The 2260-nt window shown below is 38.8% G+C and overlaps 1 protein-coding gene across 1 annotated transcript; it reads left to right on the top strand.

Moving 5' to 3' along the window:
- The first annotated feature begins 226 nt into the window (after positions 1-226).
- Positions 227-1132, top strand: LOC143391634 (olfactory receptor 4C12-like). The gene has a single exon (XM_076844392.2). It carries the CDS (start codon positions 230-232, stop codon positions 1130-1132), a length of 903 nt encoding a protein of 300 aa, XP_076700507.2. The 5' UTR covers positions 227-229.
- The last annotated feature ends 1128 nt before the right edge of the window (positions 1133-2260 follow it).

The raw sequence follows: 2260 nt of genomic DNA, 5'->3' as shown, positions 1-2260 counted from the left end.
CATCAGAAACATATAAAGAACATAATGAATACACCTACCTGTCATTTGGACAATGTGAAGAAACAGTTAATGTGGTTTTGTGCTTTGTTTTCCTATGTAATGGACTAGAAAAAAAATAAGGCAGCTGTGGACTTATTTATTCACAAAGTAAAATTCTTTTTATTGAGAAGGAGTATGACTCTTTTTTGCAGGAGAGTTACCTGCGACATGAAATGAATTCTTGGTGAAGATGAATAATGTGACGGAGTTCATCCTTTTGGGTTTGACCCCAAACACGGAGCTTCAGAAATTCTCATTTGTTGTCTTTTTAACTGTCTACTTGGCCACCCTGGCAGGAAACCTGCTCATCATGGTGACCATCGGCACCAGCAGAGCCCTCAGATCCCCCATGTACTTCTTCCTGTCTTACTTATCCCTTCTCGATGGCTGCTGTTCTTCCTCTATGACTCCTAAAATGCTAGCTGACTCTCTTTCTGTGAACAAAACCATATCTTTTCATGGATGCATGGCTCAGGTCTTTGCTGAGCATCTTTTCGGGGCTGCTGAAATTATTCTTCTCACAGTGATGGCCTACGACCGCTACGTGGCCATCTGTAAACCCCTGCGCTACAGGATCGTCATGAACCACCAGGTGTGTAGCCTCCTGGTGGCAGTGGCCTGGGCTGGAGGCTTTGTCCATGCCACCGTTCAGATCCTCTTCACTGTCTGGCTACCTTTCTGTGGCCCCAATGTCATAGACCACTTTATGTGTGACTTGAATCCTTTGTTGAAACTTGTCTGCATGGACACCCACACCCTTGGACTCTTTGTTGCGGCCAACAGTGGGTTCATCTGCCTGTTGAACTTTCTCCTCTTGATAGTCTCTTATGCAGTCATCCTACACACTCTCAAGTCTCACAGCTTGGAGGGAAGGCGTAAAGCCCTCTCCACCTGTGTCTCTCACATCACCGTGGTTATCTTATTCTTTGTACCCTGCATATTTGTGTATCTGCGTCCAGTGACCACCTTCTCCATTGATAAAGCTGTGGCTGTGTTTTATACCATGATAACTCCTATGCTCAACCCTTTAATCTACACCCTCAGGAATGCAGAGGTGAAAAATGCTATGAAGAAACTCTTGGTCAAAAGTTAATTTCGGTGAAGAAACAATCACAAAATGGAAGATTATTTATTCTTCAATTATTGGAGAGAAAAGCCTAAAATATTTAAGATTGTGAGCTAAGTGATGAATATGTCGAAGGTGATATTGTTGGTATGTAACTCCTATGAGTAGAGGCTTAGGCAATACATCATTTTTCATTATAAAAATATCCCATTCAGGTTCGTTTACTGCCCGTTTGGTAATCAAGCTTTTGTGCACTGTTGAAGTTAGTTAAGATTCTTGTCAAAGTGCATATTTCCAGGATATGGCTCTAGAAATGTAGCAGCACCACTAGTGGACAGGTATTTATGCATTTTAAATAAGTTATCTAGAAGTTTTTAAATGGGTGATCTATGTACATACTTCGAGCAATATTGGTATAAATTATGCTTGCATCCTTATCCTATTAATGAATCATCTTCCTAAAGAGTTCCTGGAAAGTATCTTTCATAGTAGAAAATATTAGAATTATGAACTCTCAACTTTTCATAAATCATGCAATGCATATTCACTGCTTTTGTAATTTCACAGTAAAATGAAGTATTCGGGGCTGGGGCTGTAGCTCAGTGGCTGAACGTTTGCCTAGCATGCATGAGGAACTGGGTTCTGTCCTTAGCACCACATAAAAATAAAACAAAGAAAATAAAGACATTCTGTTCATCTACAACTACAAAAAAAATTAAAATGAAGTATTCTGAAAACACAGAGAGGTTATGAATATTTATTCTTCATCTTCTCTTCTTGTTCATTCTAATTTTTGTCTTCTCTGGTCTGATTCTTTATGCCTTTTCCTCCAAAGGGCAAATTTACCATGTATTAAAGATGCATTATTTGGACTCAAACATAATAATCCTAATTGGTCTTTCACTCTGGGAGCCTTGTTTTCAAAGTTTTGCTTTGTGAAGACAATTTTTGAAAGCACATTTTTGTGGAATGAATAATAGTCTTCTGTCACGGTTAAGAGCAGAGAATCAGAGCAAGAGAGGTCCAAACATGGTTTTGCCATAGATGGTATGTTTTTTTAATCACACTTCTATAAGCTTGAGGTAAAGAGGGATGATAGAGATATTTTAAAAATAAAATACATAATCCTTGTAAAGTTTTTAATACTAAATGCTC

This window comes from Callospermophilus lateralis, chromosome 2, assembly GCF_048772815.1.
Source record: "Callospermophilus lateralis isolate mCalLat2 chromosome 2, mCalLat2.hap1, whole genome shotgun sequence".
In the NCBI taxonomy this organism is placed as follows: domain Eukaryota; kingdom Metazoa; phylum Chordata; class Mammalia; order Rodentia; family Sciuridae; genus Callospermophilus; species Callospermophilus lateralis.
The sequence above is the reverse complement of the archived record's forward strand: the minus strand, read 5'-3'. Positions and strand labels throughout refer to the sequence as shown.

Bases quoted from the DNA above. Each gene is read 5' to 3' on its own strand.
- LOC143391634 (XM_076844392.2), top strand. From the start codon at position 230: ATGAATAATGTGACGGAGTTCATCCTTTTGGGTTTGACCCCAAACACG.